The sequence below is a fragment of the Phocoena phocoena genome, chromosome X (genome assembly GCF_963924675.1).
Source record: "Phocoena phocoena chromosome X, mPhoPho1.1, whole genome shotgun sequence".
Classification (NCBI taxonomy): domain Eukaryota; kingdom Metazoa; phylum Chordata; class Mammalia; order Artiodactyla; family Phocoenidae; genus Phocoena; species Phocoena phocoena.
In genome coordinates, this window is record NC_089240.1 from 126,010,454 (window position 1) to 126,031,979 (window position 21,526).

The 21,526-nt window shown below is 40.0% G+C and overlaps 1 protein-coding gene across 5 annotated transcripts in view; it reads right to left on the reverse strand.

The window, feature by feature from the left end:
• The window catches only part of CD99L2 (CD99 molecule like 2), a 104,881-nt gene that overhangs the window by 33,093 nt on the left and 50,262 nt on the right, over positions 1-21,526 (reverse strand). For 2 of the 5 annotated variants that reach the window (XM_065900794.1, XM_065900791.1), the window contains exons 2-4: positions 17,637-17,696; positions 9,622-9,690; positions 8,486-8,560 (exon numbers count right to left, since the gene is read on the reverse strand). In XM_065900794.1, coding sequence (XP_065756866.1) covers positions 8,486-8,560; positions 9,622-9,690; positions 17,637-17,696 — 204 coding nt within the window. Of the gene's footprint in view, positions 1-8,485; positions 8,569-9,616; positions 9,691-17,636; positions 17,697-21,526 lie in introns of all 5 variants that reach the window. The other 3 variants (XM_065900790.1, XM_065900792.1, XM_065900793.1) reach the window with 3 other exon arrangements.

Below are 21,526 nucleotides of genomic sequence, written 5' to 3' on the forward strand. Positions count from 1 at the left end.
CCTATCCTAACTGCCAAAAAATGCTAAAATTAGGGGACTCGCTGTCAAGAAAGCATGCTCTGGGGAGAAAGTCAATGGTGTGGCGGGAAAACATTATATGAGTACCTTGGAAGGGTCAAAAGGTCAGATTAAACATAAGATTATTCATGGATTCCCTTTGCCATCTCAGCAGAAGCCAGAAGTATAGACGGCATCATTCAAGAAAGATCTGTGGAAGAGCCTCTTTCCCAGTGGGGCGATCACCAGTATATACGTGGAAAACCCATAGAGTTCTTGAGAATTTTAGAACAGCAGGAATGCTGCCAGCCTGCAATTAAAAGGGACAGAAAGAGAAAAAAATGTAAGAAGGCTGTTAGACTCCCCAAATTCTACAGGCAGAAAATACGCTGATATAACTACTCAGTTGCAAACATGTGCTATTCTTCCTGAACAAGGGAGGCTGATTCTGAGGGCAGAGCTGCAAACTCAGAACGTACAGCTGTGAAACACAGGGCATCATCCCTAGGCCTGGAACCTAAAGGACTCGGATTTGGGAATTTCTTGAGACTGGTGAAGTCTTTTTTTTTTTTTTTTTTCCACTTAAAGCTTGAAATCTTTTTGCCTGATGTTTTCTCACTTTTGTAAATGGAATGCCTATAACCATTATTTTATGCCTGTCCGTTGTATTTTGGGGAGCAGATAACTTGTTTCTTGACTTTCATAGGTTTGTATGAAAGAAGTGTTATAGTGTTATAGCCAAAGCTTCACCCATGCCTGACTTATATAATTTAGATGATGAGATTTGGGACGTTTCTGCTTATGAAACTATGATGAGATTTTGCAATTTGAGTTGATGATGTAATGGGATGAATTTTTTTTTTTTTTTTTTTTTTTTTTTTTTTTTTTTTTTTGCGGTACGCGGGACTCTCACTGTTGTGGCCTCTCCCGTTGCGGAGCACAGACTCCGGACGCACAGGCTCAGCGGCCATGGCTCACGGGCCCAGCCGCTCCGCGGCACGTGGGATCCTCCCAGACCGGGGCACGAACCCGTGTCCCCTGCATCGGCAGGCAGACTCTCAACCACTGCGCCACCAGGGAAGCCCAGGATGAAACTTTTAAAGAAGTTGGAATGGACAATGTATTTTGCAGGTGGAAGGGACATGAAGGTTTGTGAGCCAGACGACAGATGTGTTAGCATTAAAATGTCGCCCCCAAGATGTCAATGTCCTAATTCCCAGAACCTGTGAATATGTTACCTTATATGGCAAAAGGTCTTGCAGATGTTTCTAAATCAAGGACACTGAGATGGGGAGACTATCCTGGATTATCTGGGTGGGTCTGGTGTAATCACAACAGTCCTTAAAAGAGAAATAGAGAAGCAGGAGGGTCACAGTCCAAGTAGAGATGTGATGACAAAAGTAGGGGTGAGAGAGAGAAAGATCTGAAGATGCTACCCTACACTGCTGGCTCTGAAGATGGAGAGAGAGGGCCATGAGCCAAAGAATACAGGCATCCTGAAGAAGCTGGAAAAGACAAGGAGACAACAGACTCTACAGACTCTCTGCTAATTCTGTAGAGCCTCCAGAAAAAGAAACAGCCCTGCTGACACATGCATTTTAGCTCACTGTGATCCATTTTGGATTTCTGACCTCAATAATTATAAGATAATAAATGTGTGTTTTGTAAGCCACCAAGTTGCCGGTAATTCATTAGAGCAGCAACAGGAAACTAACACAACCTCAAACCTCAGATGAGACTCTAGCCCCAGCTGACACCTGCATGGCAGCCTCGTAGGACTTATAGAGCAGAGGAACCAGCTAAACAGAACCCAAACTCCTGACCCAGGAAAATAAGAGAATGAATGGAAATTGTTTTAACTCAATAATTTATGCTACCTGATTATGAGGCAATATAAAATTAATAGGAGGGAATAGCAAAAATATTTCATTAGCGCTCAACCTCGAGTATATCAACATTTTAACATTCTGTGTTATGAAATGGGAAGGATTATTAAAGCATTTTTTTTTTTATTAAAGCATTTTTGTTGCACACCAAAGCATCACAGGTGACTTGAGGAAGGTCACTTGTGTGACTGTTTCAGTTTTCAGCTGAATTAGCTGCTTTTCTCATGGAAGAACAAATTTATTTCAAAGAGTAAATTACAGCAAACTGTGTCTATTCATATTTGAATATTTGCCAAAAATTTTTTTGAAAATGAATTAAATGAGCCTGTCAATTCAAGGAAATCAACCGACAGTATCAGCTGACAATAAGAAAATTTAGCTTTCAAAAAAATATACACAACTTTGGAAAATGTGTAACTGGCACCACGAGCCTGTCAGCTTCCCAATAAAGACTCTTCCTATCAGATCACTGGTGATATTAACAAATATGACATTTGAATATTGCATAAGGAAAGGTGTCATCATTTAAAAGCTCAACACAACTCAGGACACTAGTGTTTTCCAGAAAATGTATGTAGGACGTTACAAAATCATGAATGGGCAAAAGATTCATTCAAAGGGTAAGAAAGTCCAATAAGGTTCAACGAAAACAAATAAGGAAAGTTTACTGATATGCCACTTAGCCTTAAGAAACCACAGCTTCTCCAGTCCTGGTGTCTAAATGTGCATGTGAACAGTAATAAAAAACAACAACAACACCCATTTAGGATGAAAACCTGCAGAAAGTGGGCATAGAGGGAACTTTCCTCCACATAATAAAGGCCATATATGACAAGCCCACAGCCAACATCGTCCTCAATGGTGACAAACTGAGAGCACTTCCACTAAGATCAGGAACAAGACAAGGCTGCCCACTCTCACCACTCTTATTCAACATAGTTATGGAAGTTTTAGCCACAGCAATCAGAGAAGAAAAGGAAATAAAAGGAATCCAAATTGGAAAAGAAGAAGTAAAGCTGTCACTGTTTGCAGATGACATGATACTATACACAGAGAATCCTAAAGATGCTACCAGAAAACTACTAGAGCTAATCAATGAATCTGGTAAAGTAGCAGGATACAAAATTAATGCACAGAAATCTCCTGCATTCCTATACACTAATGATGAAAAATCTGAAAGCGAAATTAGAAAACACTCCCATTTACCATTGCAAAAAAATAAAATAAAATATCTAGGAATAAACCTACCTAAGGAGACAAAAGACCTGTATGCAGAAAATTATAAGACGCTGATGAAAGAAATTAAAGATGATACAAATAGATGGAGAGATATACCATGTTCTTGGATGGAAGAATCAACATTGTGAAAATGACTCTACTATCCAAAGCAATCTACAGATTCAATGCAATTCCTATCAAACTACCACTGGCATTTTCCACAGAACTAGAACAAAAAATGTCACAATTTGTATGGAAACACAAAAGACCCCGAATAGCCAAAGCAATCTTGAGAACGAAAAATGGAGCTGGAGGAATCAGGCTCCCTGACTTCAGACTATACTACAAAGCTACAGTAATCAAGACAGTATGGTACTGGCACAAAAACAGAAATGTAGATCAATGGAACAGGATAGAAAGCCCAGAGATAAACCCACGCACATATGGTCACCTTGTCTTTGATAAAGGAGGCAAGAATATACAGTGGAGAAAAGACAGCCTCTTCAATAAGTGGTGCTGGGAAAACTGGACAGGTACATGTAAAAGAATGAGATTAGAACACTCCCTAACACTATACACAAAAATAAGCTCAAAATGGATTAAAGACCTATATGTAAGTCCAGAAACCATCAAACTCTTAGAGGAAAACATAGGCAGAACACTCTACGACATAAATCACAGCAAGACCCTTTTTTGACCCACCTCTTAGAGAATTGGAAGTAAAAACAAAAATAAACAAATGGGACCTAATGAAACTTAAAAGCTTTTGCACAGCAAAGGAAACCATAAATAAGACCAAAAGACAACCCTCAGAATGGGAGAAAATATTTGCAAATGAAGCAACTGACAAAGGATTAATCCCCAAAATTTACAAGCAGCTCATGCAGCTCAATAACAAAAAAAACAAACAGCCCAATCCAAAAACGGGTAGAAGACCTAAATAGATATTTCTCCAAAGAAGATATACAGATTGCCAACAAACACATGAAAGAATGCTCAACATCATTAATCATTAGAGAAATGCAAATCAAAACTACAATGAGATATCATCTCACACCGGTCAGAATGGCCATCATCAAAAAATCTAGAAACAATAAATGCTGGAGAGGGTGTGGAGAAAAGGGAACACTCTTGCACTGCTGGTGGGAATGTAAATTGATACAGCCACTATGGAGAACAGTATGGAGGTTCCTTAAAAAACTACAAATAGAACTACCATACGACCCGGCAATCCCACTACTGGGCATATACCCTGAGAAAACCATAATTCGAAAAGAGTCATGTACCACAATGTTCATTGCAGCTCTATTTACAATAGCCAGGACATGGAAGCAACCTAAGTGTCTGTCGACAGATGAATGGATAAAGAAGATGTGGCACATAGATACACTGGAATATTACTCAGCCATAAAAAGAAATGAAATTGAGTTATTTGTAGTGAGGTGGATGGACCTAGAGTCTGTCATACAGAGTGAAGTAAGTCAGAAAGAGAAAAACAAATACCATATGCTAACACATATATATGGAATCTAAGGGGAAAAAAAGGTCATGAAGAACCTAGGGGTAAGACGGGAATGGAGACACAGACCTACTAGAGAATGGACTTGAGGATGTGGAGAGGGGGAAGGGTAGGCTATGACAAAGTGAGAGAGTGGCATGGACATATATACACTACCAAATGTAGAATATATAGCTAGTGGGAAGCAGCCACATAGCACAGGGAGATCAGCTCGGTGCTTTGGGACCACCTAGAGGGGTGGGATAGGGAGGGTGGGAGGGAGGGAGATGCAAGAGGGAAGAGATATGGGAACATGTGTATATGTATAACTGATTCACTTTGTTATAAAGCAGAAACTAACACACCATTGTAAAGCAATGGTACTCCAATAAAGATGTTAAAAAAATAAAATAAAGTAGAGCTGATAAATACTAAAAAAAAAAAAGAATAAGCAGAAGTGGCTATATTAATAGTGGATAAGGGAAACTTCAGAGCAAGGAAAGTGCTAGAGAAGAAAAAAGGGACATAATGATAAGAGGATAAGCCTATCAGGAAGACATCATGATCCTAAATTTGGATGCACCAAAAAAGCAGACTTAAAATACATGAGGCGGAAACAGAGAGCTAAGAGGAGGTACAAATCCACAACTACAGTTGGGGAATTCAACACCCTACTCACAGCAATTGACAGAACTATTCGACAAAAAATCATCAAGGATGTAGAAGAACCAGTAAACACAACCAACCATCAAGATCTAAGTGACATATAGAGAACAGTTCACCCAACAACAATAGTTATAATGATGGAACTGTTCTGTGCCTGCCTATCATGGCAAATACACAAACCTGCACATGTGATAAAACTGCAAAAAACTAAGCACACACGCACACAGAAGTGAGTACAAGTAAAAACTGGGAAACCTGAATAAAATGGTTGTGACAAACACACAGATACAGAGAACAGAATAGTCATTACCAGAGTGGGCGCGGGGTGTGAAATGGGTAAAGGGGATCAACTCTATGGTCATGGAGGAAACTAAATTCTTGGTGGTGAGCACCCTGTAGTGTATACAGAAGTAGAAATATAAGGTTGTACACATGAAACTCACATAATGTTATAAGCCAATGTTGCCTCAATAAAAACCAAATTTTAAGAAATACATGAGTTTTTTTAAAAAACAAACAAACAAAATGTTTGTGATATTATAGTACAATTTGCAACATGTTACCACTGGGGAAAACTAGGTGAAGGGAATAACGGCTCTTTCTGTAGTATTTCCTACAACTACATGTAAATCTGTAATTATCTAAAAACAAATTTGTTAAAAGTAGGCAAAGGGGACATCCCTGGTGGCACAGTGGTTAAGAATCCGCCTGCCAATGCAGGGGACACGGGTTTGAGCCCTGGTCTAGGAAGATCCCACATGCCGCGGAGCAACTAAGCCCGTGTGCCACAACTACTGAGCCTGCACTCTAGAGCCCGCAAGCCACAACTACTGAAGCCCGTGTGCCTAGAGCCCATGCTCCGCAACAAGAGAAGCCACTGCAGTGAGAAGCCCATGCACCACCATGAAGAGTAGCCCCCGCTCACCACAACTAGAGAAAGCCCACGTGCAGCAACGAAGACCCAACACAGCCAAAAATAAATAAATAAAAACAAATGAAGTACAAAAAATAAAAGTAGGCAAAGGGAAAGTTGAGAATCAAGGTTATTTTGTCAAAAAAGGTTTGACAGTTAAACATCTGGACTTCAGCAGCACAGAGAAACTTAGAAAATATAGGGTTGGACTCTTCCACTGTTGGTGGGAATGTAAACTGATACAGCCACTATGGAGAACAGTATGGAGGTTCCTTAAAAAACAGAAAATAGAACTACCATATGACCCAGCAATCCCACTACTGGGCATATACCCTGAGAAAACCATAATTCAAAAAGACACATGCACCCCAGTGTTCACTGCAGCATTATTTACAATGGCCAGGACACGGAACTAACCTAAGTGTCCATCGACAATGAATGGATAAAGAAGATGTGGCACATATATGCAATGGAATATTACTGAGCCATAAAAAGAAACGAAATTGAGTTATTTGTAGTGAGGTGGATGGACCTAGAGTCTGTCATACAGAGTGCAAGTCAGAAAGGGAAAAACAAATACAGTATGCTAACACATATATATAGAATCTAAAAAAAAAAAAAAAAAAGGTTCTGAAGAGCCTAGGGGCAGGACAGGAATAAAGACACAGACTTTATTTAAGACTCAGAGAATGGACTTGAGGACACGGGGAAGGGGAAGGGTAGGCTGGGACGAAGTGAGAGAGTGGCATGGACTTATAAATACTACCAAATGTAAAATAGCTAGCTAGTGGGAAGCAGCCACATAGCACAGGGAGATCAGCTCGGTGCTTTGTGACCACCTAGAGGGGTGGGATAGGGAGGGTGGGAGGGAGACGCAAGAGGGAGGGGATGTGGGGATATATGTATACATATAGCTGATTCACTTTGTTATACAGCAGAAACTAACACATCATTGTAAAGCAATTATACTCCAGTAAAGATGCTAAAAAAAAAAAAGAAAGAAAATATAGGATTGGCACCCCCCAAAAAAAAAAAAAAAAAACCCAAAAACCCCGAATGAACTTTTTGGCCAATCCAATAATTGAAAATTGTTTTAAACCAGGAAGTTTGTGGTAATACGTTAGGCAGCACTGGAAAACGAATATGAGCAGAAAGATTATTACTTTCATGAAAATGTGCCCTTTTAATATTCTGATAAAACAGCAAGTATGCTTAAAGCTTTTCGGTGGCACCTCAAAATACAGAGGTTGACACAGGAAAAGCATTTGCGCGACTGTATCAGTTCTAAGCAGTGCTAGCCACTTCTCTCATACAAGATTCTTCCTTGAAGGATTCAGTAGTACGACTACGGTTATACTGACTTGAATATCTGACAGACATTTTCTTGCAAATGAATGAAGTGAGCCCTTCACTTCAAGGAAAACAACTAACAGTATTTTTTGCCAATGGTAAAATTTAAGATTTCAAGCAACGCTAAGAATTTTGAAAAACTACTACTGTGAGCTTGACAGCTTCCCGATACTTAAAGACTTTGCCCAGTGGGATGGATGGTGGTAGTAACACATGTGATGTTCTGATGTAGAATGGAATGCGTCAGCACCGGGAAGGTCTGCATAAGGCAGGGCACCGACATTTTCCCAGGGACCAGTGCACGATGCTCCCAAACCACGACCAGTAAAAGATCCATTCAAAGGATAAGAGAGGGGGTTCACTGGGGTCAAGGACGGAAGATTCACTCATGCGGTTTCATACTCCACACTGCACTTAACCTGTAAGAAACAACCAATGGCTGAATTTTTGTGTCGTATCAAAGAAGAATGTCCATAATTACATGAATAGTCAAGTGAAATATTCCTCCATTTTCCAGCTGTATATTTATAGGAAGCCAGATTTCCTTCATATACTTCAACACAACAATTGAATCTAGAAGCAGATGTGAGAGCCCAGCTCTTCCACTAGGAAAAGCATGGTCATTTACCATAAAAATATGCTATTTATCTTAACAGTTATGGCCGTATTATTGTTCATTTAAAATTAATAAACATATTAAAAATTTTTTTCAGTTTTAAGTTCAAAGATGATAAATATTGATAGACGTGACCCACACCTCAACAGAGATCCTCCACAATTTGAGGAGTCCCGAGACCAAAACGCTTGAGAACCACTGTTGTAGGGTTCTCCCGGGCTTTGAAGTGCCCCCAGTTCTGCCAGGCCAGGAGTGGCTCTGTGGGCTGTTGTAGTTAATGAGCTACACCCTGACCGGGGAGCTACAGCGCTGGCCTGTGCCTTCAACCAGCTGTGACTTACCTCCTCCTCCTGCACTCGGCTTCCTGTGGCCATGATCTTGATCATCCAAGGCATCGGCCAAGTCAAATTTACTACCTTCAGTGAAGCCCCAAAACATAAAAAAAAAACAGCCAACTGATTAGCAACTGGGTACAAGATTCCAGAAAAACAAGTCAAGCTTCGTGGGCTCTGCTGACCAGCGCAATCAATGAGTTAAGACAAAGAAACTTAAATTGGGGTCTGACTCCTACAGACACCGATAATGGAAATACCAACAGGATGGAGCAAGTTACTGCTTTCTGCCTTTGCAATATATTTACCAATTTTCCACTACTTTGTATTCCCACACATGCTTTGCTTAGGCCAGCAGTCAGACCATTTTAACAGTAAACTCACTGATTATAGGTATTAACCCAAGATTCAAAACCAGCTGCATAGAGTCAGAAACTGGACACTCAAGAGGGAGGCTACGTGGTCACAGTGCGCCTCTTTGAGGCTGCAGATGTGAAGACGTGAGGGCAAACTGTAAAGCAGCACTCACTCTTCTGGGTCATGACTGTCTCTTCAGAAGAAAGGTAGCTATCCACTTCAAGGAACGCGGTAGCATGCTCCTTAAGTACTAGTAACAAGTTGCCAGATGGGAGCAACGACTGCGCTCCCCACCCCAAGGCTACGTTTCTCTTTATATCAGTGAAGATATCTGAATAGTAAAATGGCCCATCTGGAGAAAAGTTAAAACAGCTCCAGGAAAGAGTCACAAAGAAGCAACAAGTTCCAAAATCCTTCAGTGAAAGATGACACTGTAAAGCAAATGCCATTTCAAAATGCTCCATCTGCCTAAAGAAAATGTTTGATGGGCTTCATAAAACCTAAACAATTATATCTTCCCTGATTTTAGAGTGTAAAATGGTTGAAAAGGGGAGGAAGTCCAAATGCATTTTTCTCTTGAAATTCTCCCAAGCAGGGCTTTTCATAAAACACACAGAAGTCATAGTGACTGGTCATACTCTATTAAGTTAAACCCAGCGTTCAGATGAAGGTCTTGGTTGGCATTACACACACAGGACTTAAAACTATGGGTAGTTCAACTGGATACTATCCCAGAAGGAGCTCCACGGGGTCCCTCTTTAGTGCCCTCCTCAGAACAGCCGTGTTACCTGCAGGCTTTGCTGGAGCTCTGGTCGCTCCCGGTCTCCTGGTTGTGGTGGTGACACGGTCCCATCTCTCTAAAGGGGGAAGGGGGACAGCAAGGGGAGCACAATTAGTAACACACACCGCAGCCCCCGCACGGCTCAGGGAAGTCACAGCATGAGCACAGCACTCCTGTCCTGGTCCTGAGGTCCCTCTAATGCCTCTGAAGAACCACCTTGAGGATGACAAAGAGATGTAAGAGGGTTTACATGAGACGAGTGCTGCTTGCTTTTCTTCACAGGATGGGTGGTGAGGTGGACATGATCCCACATTTGATCTGGTGATTAGTGGAGCTGGGACTTGAGCCCAGATCTACAGGAGATGACCACATGCTTCAGGGGGTCCCAGAGCTTGAGCACAACCCCTGAGAGCTCCAAGCCTTGGCTGTCACCACTCTCAACCCGGCACCGTAATCACAGGTAATACTGCCCAGGGATGAAGTGACGTTATGTTCCCAGTAGAGTATGGGAGTGTCTCATCAGCTGAAAGTGGTTACAACACCAACAAAATATTGTACATAAGTGTGGTTACTGCTGTCAATACTAGGTCTTTCAGCTCAACCATATTCCTTTAAAATTGTGGACTTCTTGCACATCAATTACGTAGCATGCCACACAGGAGTTTTCCAGTAGTTTTTCTTGAACTTCAAGACTATGTTGCTAAAAAAATAAGAAATAATGAAGCCTCCCAAAAAAGACTATGCTGTAACTGTTCCTACAATTAGAGCTATATGGCAATTACACAGCACACTCCTAATAACCAATGGTTCAGGGAAGAAATCACCAGGGAAATCATAAAATACACTTGAGATGAATGAAAATAAGAACACAACATATTAAAATTTCTGTCACAGCAAAGGAAACCATTGACAAAACAAAAAGACAACCTACTGAATGGGAGAAAATATTTGCAAATGATTGATCGATAAGGCATTAACAGCCAACACATACAAACAGCTCATACAACTCAACATCAAAAAAACCCAAACAACCCGATTACAAAATGGGAAGAAGTGAACATTTTTCCAAAGAGGAAATGCAGATGGCCAACAGACACATGAAAAGAGGCTCAACAACACTTATCATCAGGGAAATGCCAATCAAAACCACAATGAGATATTACCTCACACCTGTCAGAATGGCCATCATCAAAAAGACCACACACAAAAAATGTTGGCAACAATGTGGAGAAAAGGGAACCCTCCTACACTGTTGGTAGGGATGTAAATTGGTCCAGCCACTGTGGAAAACAGTATGGAGGTTTCTTAAAAAACTAAAAATAGAACTTCCATATGGCCCAACAATTGCACTCCTGGGTATATATCCAAAAAAAACCCCAAAACACTAATTCAAAAAGATACATGCACCACAACGTTCACAGCAGCACTATTTACAATTGTCAAAATATGGAAGCAATGTAAGTGTCCATCAACAGATGAATGGAAAAAGAAGTGATGTGTATACACACACACACACACACACACACACACACACACACACACACACAATGGAATACTACTCAGCCATAAAAAAGAATGAAGTTTTGCCCTCTGCAACAACATGGAAAGACTTGGAGGGTTTTATGATAACTGAATGACAAATACTGTATCATAGCACTTATATGTGGAATCTAAAAAATACGACAAACTAGTGAACACTTAAAAAAGAAACAGACTCACAGATATAGAAAATGAACTAGTAGTTACCAGTGGGGAGAAGGAAGGGGGGAGGGGCAAGATAGGGGTAGGGGACTAAGAGGTGCAAATTATTATATATAAAATGTGCTACAAGGATATACTGTACAACACAAGGAGTACAGCCAATATTCTATAATAACTATAAATGGAGTATAACCTTTAAAAACTGTGAAGCACTAAACTGTACACCTGTAACTTACATAATATTGTACATCAACTACTATACTTCAATTTTAAAAAATGGGCAAAGGACTTAGACATGTCTCCAAAGAAAACATACAAATGGCCATCAGGTACATGAAAAGATGCTCAACATCACTAATCATCAGGGATATGCAAATCAAAACCACAATGAGACATCATCTCATACCTGTTGGGATTACTACTATCAAAGAAACAAAAGATAATGTGTTGATGAGGTTGTGGAGAAAAAGGAGCCCCTCCTACACTGTCGGTGGGAATGTAAAATGGTACACCCACGATGGAAAACAGTATGGAGGTTCCTCAAAAAAATGAAAAACAGAACTATCATTTGGGGACTTCCCTGGTGGTGCAGTGGTTAAGAATCCGCCTGCCAACGCAGGGGACATGGGTTCGAGCCCTAGTCCGGGAAGATCCCACATGCTGCGGAGCAACTAGGCCCGTGCGCCACAACTACTGAGCCTACGCTCTAGAGTCCGTGAGCCACAACTACTGGAGCCCACGAGCCACAACTACTGGAGCCCGTGAGCCACAACTACTGAAGCACACGTGCCTAGAGCCCGTGCTCTGCAAGAGAAGCCACAGCAATGAGAAGCCTGTGCACCACAACGAAGAGTAGCCCCTGCTCTCTGCAACTAGAGAAAGCCCACGCAGCAATGAAGACCCAATGCAGCCAAAAATAAATAAATAAAAAATAAGTAAACATTTAAAAAAAAAACTATCATTTGATCCAGCAATCCTACTTTTGGGTATATATCCAAAGGAAATGAAATAAGGATCTCAAAGAGGTAACAACATGTCCAAGTTCACTGTAGCATTAATCTCAATAGCCACAATATGGAAACAACTCAAGTGTCCATTGATGGATGACTGGATAATGAAAACGTGGAACATACATGCAATGGAATATTATTCATCCTTAAAAAATAAGAAAATCCTGCCCTTTGGGACAACATGGATGGACTTGGAGGACATCATGCTAAATGAAGCCAGACACAAAAGAATACTACGTGACTCTACTTTTATGAGGAATCTAAAATAGTCAAATTCACAGAGAGTAGAATGGTGGTCACCAGGGGCTTGGGGGAGAGGGAAATGGAGGAGGTGTCAGTCAAAGGGTACAAAAGTCTGGGGGAAAAAAGGAAAATAAGCTGGTGAGGATGTGGAAAAATTGGAATCCTCATACACTGCTGGTAGGAGTGTAAAATGGTACAGCGACTATGGAAAAAAGTTTGGCAGTTCGTCCAAAAGTTAAACACAGAATGACCATATGGCCTTGTGATTCCACTCCCAGGGTATACACCCTAAAGAATTAAAAGCAGGTATTCAAACAAGAACATGTACATGCAAACGAGAACGTGTACGTGCATGTTCGTAGCAGCATTCTTCATAATAGCCAAAAGATGGAAACAGTCAAACGTCCATCAACTGATGAATAGATAAAACTGTGGTCTATCCATACAATGGAATATTACTCAGACATAAAAAGGAATGAAACACTGATACACGCTATAAGGTGGATGAACCTCCAAAACATTATGCTATGTGAGAGAAGCCAAAGACAAAAGGTTCCGCATTATATGATACTATTTATACGAAATATCTTGGAGAGATCAGTCAACTGATACAGAAAGTAGACTGATGATTGTCTGGGGCTAGGGGGAGGGAGAAATGAGAAGAAACTGCTTAATGGGTAAGGGTTCTTACTCTGGAGTAATGGAAATGTTTTAGGACTGGATAGAGGTGGTGGTTGCACCACGGTGAACGTCTTAAAATGCTACTGAATTGTTCGCTCTAAAATGGCTAATTTTATGTTACGTGAATTTTACTTCAATAGAATACTTACAAAGAGGGGAGGGTGGGAAAGGGGGGTATCATCACAACTGCACGTGCATTCTACCACAATTCAGTTTTAGTAAAAGTTGAGAATACGGAAAGTCTTTCTCTTAAAATGATCATACTTCCTTCACTCTTTGTGAAGGCTTTGGGTACACGAATGCATACTTCAATGTGGAGGCCACACCAGTGGATGGATTTTTACGGTAAGGGAACCACAAGTGATAATCTGTTGTCATTATGTAGTTTTTAAATCTAGATCATCAGTTTAGAGATGGTTTTATATCTGTAATTTCCATTTGACTTTGCACCTATAATACGAAGAAGTACAGCTTACCTGTCTAAATGGGGCTCCTTATGTATACCTTATATTATGGTGATATGTATAGTTAGGAAAGGGAAATGACATTACTGAAACCATTATTTGTGCAACTTTCAGAAAAGCAATTGCCACTTATATAATATTAGCTTAAAATCCGTATGCTTCATGCAGTGCTTGTGTAAAAATATTTCTTTTTCCAGCTTTAAAAAAAAAATCAACTGAACGTAGATGTGAAGGGTTTACTTGGGGGACTCTGATTTCTGTTCTATCCTTATGCTGTGCCACACTGTCTTGATCACGATAGCTTTGTGGACCTCTGCCCTACTACTCACAGTTTCTGAGGAGCCTGGTTTCTCGGAAGATCTGCAGGTGCCGGTTCAAGAGAATGCGCTCCTTACATGTCTAGGGAACCCGATGCTCTGCCAGAGCCTGAGCCTGCAGTGACACAGAGCATGACCTTGGATTTGTGTACTTTTAAGATACCATTAACTACAGATTTTCTTGTTGTGAGCCTTTAAATGGGATTTATTATCATCCATAATTGAGATGAGCAAAGTCTAGCTACTTATCAAGGAATTAGAATAGTAGGTCACCGTCATCAAAGCAAAGAGCTCCTAAAATAAAGACATCTGTTCCTGTGAAGCCTTGCTCAAAATGACAAAACTTAGAAAGGCTTCTCTGATGCTCAGCAAACGCTGCCTGCAACACTGCACTCCTGCCCGGAGCACCTCTTTGTAAGGTGTGCCGCACCCCTGCGTGTGGCTTAACGACAGTGCCGTGGCATTTGGAGAAAATCAGGGCACTCATAAGAAGCTTGATTCGGCAAAGGCAGAAGTGGGTTCCCCCTGTGAGATGATTGCACACAGAGAGAAAAAGGGAGAGATGAGGGGAGAGATGGAGGGAAGTGGGGAGTGAAGGCAGGTGAGAGGGAGGGGCAAATTCTGAAAGCAACATGGTGAACCTTGAAAGTGTTACGCTAAGTGAAAGCAGCCAAGATAGAAAAAAAAGGATGGCAGAGCGATGTGGTCTTGAAGGATGTCATTCAACCGAAGACACCACGTGCTGGTGGTCCTACAGGTCCCAGACACACTGGCTCATGCGTGCTGATGAAGATCAGAAGAGCCAGTGCACAGTTGACAAAGGGATATAAATATTAAAAAGTCCTCCATCAGGAAATTAACAAATTTACTAGTTAGGGGTCTGTTTATACTTACTGTGTTTGTTTGGTCACGTTTGATTTTGGAAATGTTAAACAATTTCATTAAAACCATCACTGCTAATAAATTAAGTATATTTATTTTCCTGGGAGTCTAAAAGGCCACCTGCATGTATAGGACTGTGGACATGTTCAGGAAAGACCTGAAAATGCTCAAGGCTCTCACCTCACACCACACACAAAACTATAAAGCTCTTAGAAGTTCATTTTTAGGTATGTGATCCATTTTGAGTTAATTTTTGTGTAATGTATAAGGCAGGGATCCAAATTCATTTTTTGCGTGTGGATATCCAATTGTCCCAGCACCATTTATTGAAGACGCCATTCTTCCCCCATTGAATAGTCTTGGCATCTTGGTCAAAAGTCAACTGGCCATAGATGTAATGGTTCATTTCTAGACTCTCAATTTTATTCCATTGAGCTCCATGTCTATCTTTATGATAAGTACCACACTATCTTGATTACTGCACGTTTGTAGTTAAGTTCTGAAATTTAGAAGTGTGAGTCCTCCAACTTTTTCTTCTCTTTCAAGATTGTTTTGACTATTCCGGGCTCCATGAATTTCCATATGTATTTTAGGATCTGCTTGTCTGCAAAAATTCTATCTGGAAGTTTGACGGGAATTATGTTGAATTTGTTGATCAATTTAAGCAGGTGAGCATTCCTCACGTATGCCTGACTCTTACACCACAGACCCAGCTGCAGTAAGTCAGTCCAATGAAATCAGTCAAAGAACAATAATAATGGCTGACACTGCGCGCTCACCTTGTACTGAGTCCTCTCCTGAACACTTCATTGGGGCCATCTTATCTAACCCTTACAATTATTATTAATTTATTATTATTAACCTCATGCAACAGATGAGGAAACTGAGGTGCAAAGAAGTCAGATAACTCACCCAAGGTAACAGTTAATAAGTGGCAGAGGCAGGGTTCAGACACAGGCAGTCTAACTCCAGAGCCCCTGCCTTTGTCAGTCCTGAATATACAAAGAGACCTCTCAAACTCATTAAAAAAAAAAAAAAAGACAAGCAACCTGGCAGAAAATGGGGAAAGGATATGAACAGACAATCCACCAAGAGGAAAATGCAAATGGCAAAAAAATATATGATTTTTTTATCCATCATACTGGCAAAATGTTTTTGATTGGTAAAATCTGGCGATGGTACGGGTCTGGGGGGAAAACATACTCTTGTAACAGCATCAGTGGGAGTACACAATGGCACATGCATTTTCGAAACAATTTGTCAAAATCTATTAAAATATAAAATACATATACCCTTTGGCCTGATAGTTTCATTATACTTGGACACGAAGGAAATAGACAAGCATGTTCACTGAAGTCCCATTTGTAATTGTGCAAAACAGAAACAAACCACGTGCCTGCCAGTAAGAAGTGGCATCACTGGCCATGGCCAAAGCCACACCACTGGAATGCCAGCTCCATGAAGCATACGTTTGTGAATGAGATATAGGTATAAAAATATAGATATATAGATAATATAGTGTGTTGAATAGTGGCCCCCAAAATATATAGCCAAGTCCTAAGCTCCAGAACTTATGAATGTGACCTTATTTGGAAAAAGGGTCTTTGCAGATGTAATTAAGATCTTGAGATGAGGTCATTCAAGATTATCCAGATGGGCTCTAAAACCAACAAAAAGTGTCCTTATAAGAGACTGAAGAGGAGAAGTCACACACACAAGGAGAAGGCCAAGTGAAGACGGAGGCAGAGACTGAAGCCATGCAGCTGCAAGCCGAGGACCACCTGGAGCCGCCAGAAGCTAGGCTAGGCAAGGAAGCATTCTTCCCCTAGAGCCTTCAAGCAGGCGTATGGTCCTACCGACACCTTGATTTTGGACTTCTGGCCTCAAGAACTGTGAGTGAATAAATTTCTGTGGTTTTAGGCCACCCAGTCTGTGGTACTTTGTTACAGCTGCCTGTAAGAAAGGAAACTAACATAGATAGCTATAGTCACTCAGGTCTTCAATACATATTCCGTTTTTTTAAAAAGTTGTTAAATACATATAACTGAAATGAAAAAAAAGCCCTACACGTTATGTAAAACAAAATCACCGAATAATCTATGAGTGCAGATGTTCACAACAGCAGAGAAAACTAGTTGAGACCAGCATATCTTAAACTGACTTAGGCAGCTCCCTCTTGGGATGGGCGTGGGTGTTGTAGGATGGGGAGGGATCAATGGAAATATCAACTTTACTTTCTAAGCATTCATGCATTTTTTTTTAAAAGAATGGTTTAAATTGTTTTCTCAAAAAGATGTAAAGAGAAACTGATGACAAAGCTTAGCATTTGAGAGGTTACCTGTAGATACGGTTCTAAGAATACCTGTTATAAAAAGGTCTAAAAGGAGAAACAAATCCTTTATTCATTTCCAAGTATCTTTTTCTGAGCTAGAAAAAGATAGTCCTTGGAGGCCACTGCTGAGGTGTCACACCAGTAAAGGCTATGACTTGAGCCAGAGAAAATCCTGTATCAGTTATTGCACATTTTTGGTATTCTCCACAAAGGAAACAAAGGATTTTAAATATTCAGATTTTCTTTAAATAATGCAATTTATGATAAACATGTTACATCGGATCAGGTGAAATACAGGCCATCTATTGTTTTCCCTGAATGTGTATTCTGAATGGGTAGTGCATATTAAGCATTATTATTATTTGCTTTTAATAGTTTGATTTACTACTCACGCTTCACTGAGGAAGTTTCTTCCAATGCATCCTCCAGACTGAAACCAACGTCCCCAGATCCTAAAAATTAAAAAAAAAAAAAGATTTTTGAATGTAACTATCTTTGCAAAACACAAAATAATACTGAAATACTCTCGTAACGGTCACTTCCCTTTAGACAGTGTCCTGAAGATACTGCCACAAAAGGAAATCAGTTGAAACCACCCAAAGATATACTGAATTGTTATCCTTCGACAAGCAACCTATTGCTACCAAAACAACAACAACAAAACAAACAGTCTTCAGTCTACTTGAAGGCTGAAGGCTCAACTGTATGAAACATGAAGTACAATCTTATTTAAAAAAACTTTATAGTATGACTTTTGCAACAGGGAGTATCAGAGCCCCAAAACTCCATTGATAATGGGCAAGTTCTTTCACCCCATCCCGGCTCTCACATAAAGGCTGCTCTGCATTTTGGCAACCCAGGGCACCTTCCCCCCAATCCCAGCAACTACACCTAGACTAGTATCTCTGACTAATTACACATAACTAAAAAGGCACTGGGGAAGAGTTTTTCACAAGAGAATTTGTCCTCAGAAGTGGACCCATCTGCCCAACCCTGACTGCTATTGAACTTGACAGCTTTCATTCCCTCTAGATGGGCATGTAGTTTCCCACCGGGATATATACATTAACTCTCAAGCAAACCACTATGCGTGTATACCGAAGTTGAACAAATAAGTAAGTGGACAGTGGATTATAGAAGCCAGGTTTCTCACTGTTGGAGAGGGAGGTTACAGATAAGAAGAGAAGGCTAGAATGACCCATGTGATAGTGGATCAGAGTTGGAGACCTCAGTATGAACCACATTTAGCTTAATATATATACAGATGGTTACATATAGAAATATTCATAAACGTGTATATACATGGGTTAGTATGCAGATATATATTCCCTTGCTCTGTCAGACCTAGAAGCAACAGCACCCCAGTAGCAATGAACACACCGAGCACCCAGATCTTGGTTTCTAAATACCATTCTCCAATAAATGGAACCAGAGCTCCTTGGAGAAATGGCTGATTCTAGAATTGGGGCAGGAAATATCTAGATGAGTTTGAAGCATCTTACAGTGCAAGGAAGTACTTTAAAATATATTGATATTGGTTGGTATATGTCAAAGGACCACAGGACTGACTGAAAGAGTTCTCAATGGCTAAAGGTGGAACAATTTTAAGCAGCAAAATAAAGTGGTATTGGATTATGACCCTAAGTATAAATTTCCATGAGTCCAGGCTGATATAAATAATTGAACAAAAACATAAAAAGCAGAGAGAAGAATTCAAATTAATTTATGTAGCTATCTCTCCTCTCCATAAATGTTGACTTCCTTCCAAGATTACAGTATGAGAAGGTGGGGAGAAACCAGTGGAGAAACCTGACAAACACTACATCAGCCAGGCGATCAAGGTTAACTTTAACAGTGATGAGTCATATTGATACTATATTCCCTTGATATGATGGGATGAGAAGGGCACTATACCTGTGTGGTCTTCCTCTCAAGGAAGTGTAACTCTATAACCCCAGTATAATCATAAGGAAAACATCAGAGAAATTCCAGTTGAGGGGCATCCGACAAAATACCTGACTAATACTCCTCAAAACTGTCAAGGCTGTCAAAAACAAAGTTTGAGAAACTGGCATAGCCTGAAGAGCCTAAGGAGATGTAATGATGGAAAGACATGTGGTACCCTTGACTGGATCCTGGAACAAAAAAAACGACTTTAAGTAAAAACTAAGGAAGTATGAATAGAGTATGGACTTTAGTTAATAATAGTGTATCAATGTTGGTTCATTAATTGTGACAAACGTACCATGCTAATATAAAATGTTAATAATGAGGGAAACTGGGTGTAGAGCACATTAGAACTCTTTGCACTAGCTTTGCATTGTAAATCTAAAACTGTTCTTAAAAAGTTTATTTTTAAAAATACATTTTATATAGCAAAAAAAATAGGTAATCACTAAAAGAAGAGTTATAGGATATATAACCTCTAACTTATTCAAGAAAAAAAGAGAAAGGTCAACACCAACAACTAAAATTCAATCCAACAAAAGTCACCAAACGGAAAAAAGAAACAAAAACATGTTAAATAGAAAACATGGACTTTAACATAAGAATATGTACAATCATATCAGTAAAAAGTGAGTGTAAATAGAATAAATCTCCTATCAAAAGATAAATGGGGACTTCCCTGGTGGCGCAGCAGTTAAGAATCTGCCTGCCAATGCAGGGGACACGGTTCAAGCCCTGGTCCAGGAAGATCCCACATGCCGCGGAGCAACTAAGCCCATGCGCCACAACTACTGAGCCTGCGCTCTAGAGCCCACGAGCCACAACTACTGAGCCCGTGCATCACAACTACTGAAGCCCACGCACCTAGAGCCCATGTTCTGCAACAAGAGAAACCCCGCAATGAGAAGCCCGTGCACCGCAATGAAGAGTAGCCTGCACACCAAAATGACGAGTAGCCCCTGCTTGCCACAACTAGAGAAAGCCTCCGCAGGGCAAAGAAGACCCAACGTGGCCAAATAAATTTTTTTTAAAAAGATAAATGGGATAAAAAATTACTATATGCTGTTGACAAAATATACACCGAAAACAAAACATATATACATAAACAAACATATATATAAACATATATATAAACATATATATGTGTATATAAAATAGAGAAATATATCAGGCAAATGCTAACAGGAAGGAAACAATATTAATATAAGACAAAGATAAAATTTAAGACCCAAACCTCTAAACAGGAAAAGAGCAATATTTTATGGGAATAAAGCATATAATCCACCAATAAAATAAAAGTCTTACACTTAATAATCCAGCTTCTAAAGTAGACTTTTGCTTCTTGCTATGATGAAATAATTGGTATTAGATTAGCTTTCCCATCGTAAACAACCATAAAATAGACAAAACACAAAGCAACAGCTTTCAGCATTGAATAAGCACTGAGAGACCGCAGTCCCTGAGATCAGGGAAATCATGACAGCTAAATCCAACAGGTGTTCCTGGATTGGATCCTGAACCTATAAAGATCATCATTGGGACAATCTGTGAAATCTGAATGAGGTCTGTGGACTAGATGGTAATACTGGATCACTGTCAATTTCCTGATCTTGATGGACATACTCTGGTTGTGGAGGAGGGTGTCCTTGTTTTTAAGAAACGCACACTGAAGTATCAAGAGGTAATGGGCATCGTGTTTGGGACTGATTCTGAAATTATTCAGAAGAAAGGTATTTGGAGATACATATACACACCAGAGCAAATGTGGTAAAACTGGGAAATCTAGGTGAATAGTAAATGGGAATTCCTTGTATTAGATATAACTGGAACAACTGGTGAAACTTGAATGAAGTCTTAGGATTAGGTAGTATTAACGGATCAATATTAATTTTCTGATTCAGATGGTTACATTGATGATATACAAAAGGATGTCTGTAGGAAATGGACTCTGAAGTATGCTGTGGGAGAAGGGATGATAGGGCATGGTAACATATTCTTAAATTATTGGGGGGAAAAGAGTTCCGTGTACTGTACTTGCAAGTTTCCTGCAGGTCTGTAACTGTTTAAACATTTAAAGAATTAAAATAATTTAAATACGCATATTTCTTATTCCAACAATTGTACTTCCAGGTACGTGTTACAGAAAAATACTTATACATGTGCCCAAAGAGTTATGTACAGGATGTTCATAGCAGTACTGCTTACAACAGCAAAAAGAAATGGAAACAGACCAAGTGTTCAAAGAAGAATAGTTGAATTAAATATGGTAAATATGGTTCTTCAATACAATAAAATGTCCTGTAGCTGTTTAAAAGAATGGGATACTCTCAGTAAA